The sequence below is a fragment of the Trichinella spiralis genome (assembly GCF_000181795.1).
Source record: "Trichinella spiralis strain ISS 195 chromosome Unknown Scfld561, whole genome shotgun sequence".
Taxonomy (NCBI): Eukaryota; Metazoa; Nematoda; class Enoplea; order Trichinellida; family Trichinellidae; genus Trichinella; species Trichinella spiralis.
Window position 1 is genome coordinate 1 of NW_003527500.1, and position 1253 is coordinate 1253.

Below are 1253 nucleotides of genomic sequence, written 5' to 3' on the forward strand. Positions count from 1 at the left end.
AATAGTAATAAGATTATCATTTGTTTTTAAAATAACAGTGTATTTTATTTTTTCCTTAATAAAAGTCAAGTCTGAATAGGTTACGGTAGGGGAGCAAGTAAGAAGTCCAATTGTGTGCGACTTTGGAAGGCAGAGCTGTTTAAATTGGGGTGATTTTTTAATTTATTTTATTTAAATATTTGGTCATATATGTATTTATTTTTTGCCCCTTTTATTTGTTGTCACAAACAAATCTACTGATTTTACTTCTGTTTGAAAATGTTTGGCTTCGGTTATTGTTTTACCGTTTTTCTTGTGTTGAAAGCTTTTTTATAAGTGTTTTTCATCATTTAAGCTGTTGGCATGGAATAAAATTCTTTTCTGGATAATTTATGACTAGTCTTAAAGTTAAACTTTACTATGCTATATTCATATATATATATATATATATATATATATATATATATATATATATATATATATATAATCGTAATATTTATTTTATGTTTAAGTTGTACAGAGAATATTAAATGTCATTAAAATTTTGTTTTTATCTTCTTTTGTATGAAATTTTTATATTTAGAAATGAAACTTAATGGTTTTGATGAAAAGTAATTTATCAAATAATCAATCGTTAAAAAAGAAATGGAATCTTTTGAATACTTTGATAACAAATGTGTCTTTGATTTACAAATGAGATATGCGTTTCAATTAGTTGTTCTATTAGAGAATGAATTAATATTTCAAGTGTTTGATTTCTAATACTTTTTTAGAATTGATCAGCATGAATAAGGACAAGCTAAAGGCGATGCAATCTGTAGTTCGAATTGGTGGTAAAGGCACGGCAAGAAGAAAGAAGAAGGTGGTACATAAAACCGCGACAACGGATGACAAGAAACTTCACAGCAATTTAAAGAAATTAGCTGTCAACAGCATTCCCGGCATAGAAGAAGTCAACATGATAAAAGATGATGGAACAGTAATTCATTTTAACAATCCGAAAGTGCAAGCTTCAGTGGCGGCTAATACGTTTGCAATTTCTGGTCATGCGGAAAGTAAACAGATAACTGAGATGATTCCTGGAATTTTAAATCAACTAGGTACAGAAAGCCTTGACCATTTGAAGCGACTGGCGGGTAGCGTTGGTGGCCAGCCTGGAAAAAAGGAAAATTTGATAGCAAATGAGGTGGAATTAGATGATGAAGTTCCAGATCTTGTTGGAAATTTTGATGAACCATCACTGAATGAAGCAGATGGCAACTGATTTAATTAAT

The 1253-nt window shown here is 29.7% G+C and overlaps 1 protein-coding gene across 1 annotated transcript; it reads left to right on the forward strand.

The window, feature by feature from the left end:
- The first annotated feature begins 101 nt into the window (after positions 1-101).
- Positions 102-1243, forward strand: Tsp_14188 (transcription factor BTF3). Its single transcript, XM_003370765.1, has 2 exons — positions 102-149; positions 753-1243. The coding sequence occupies exon 2, from the start codon at positions 764-766 to the stop codon at positions 1241-1243; it is 480 nt and encodes a 159-aa protein (XP_003370813.1). The 5' UTR covers positions 102-149; positions 753-763.
- Positions 1244-1253: the final 10 nt, after the last annotated feature.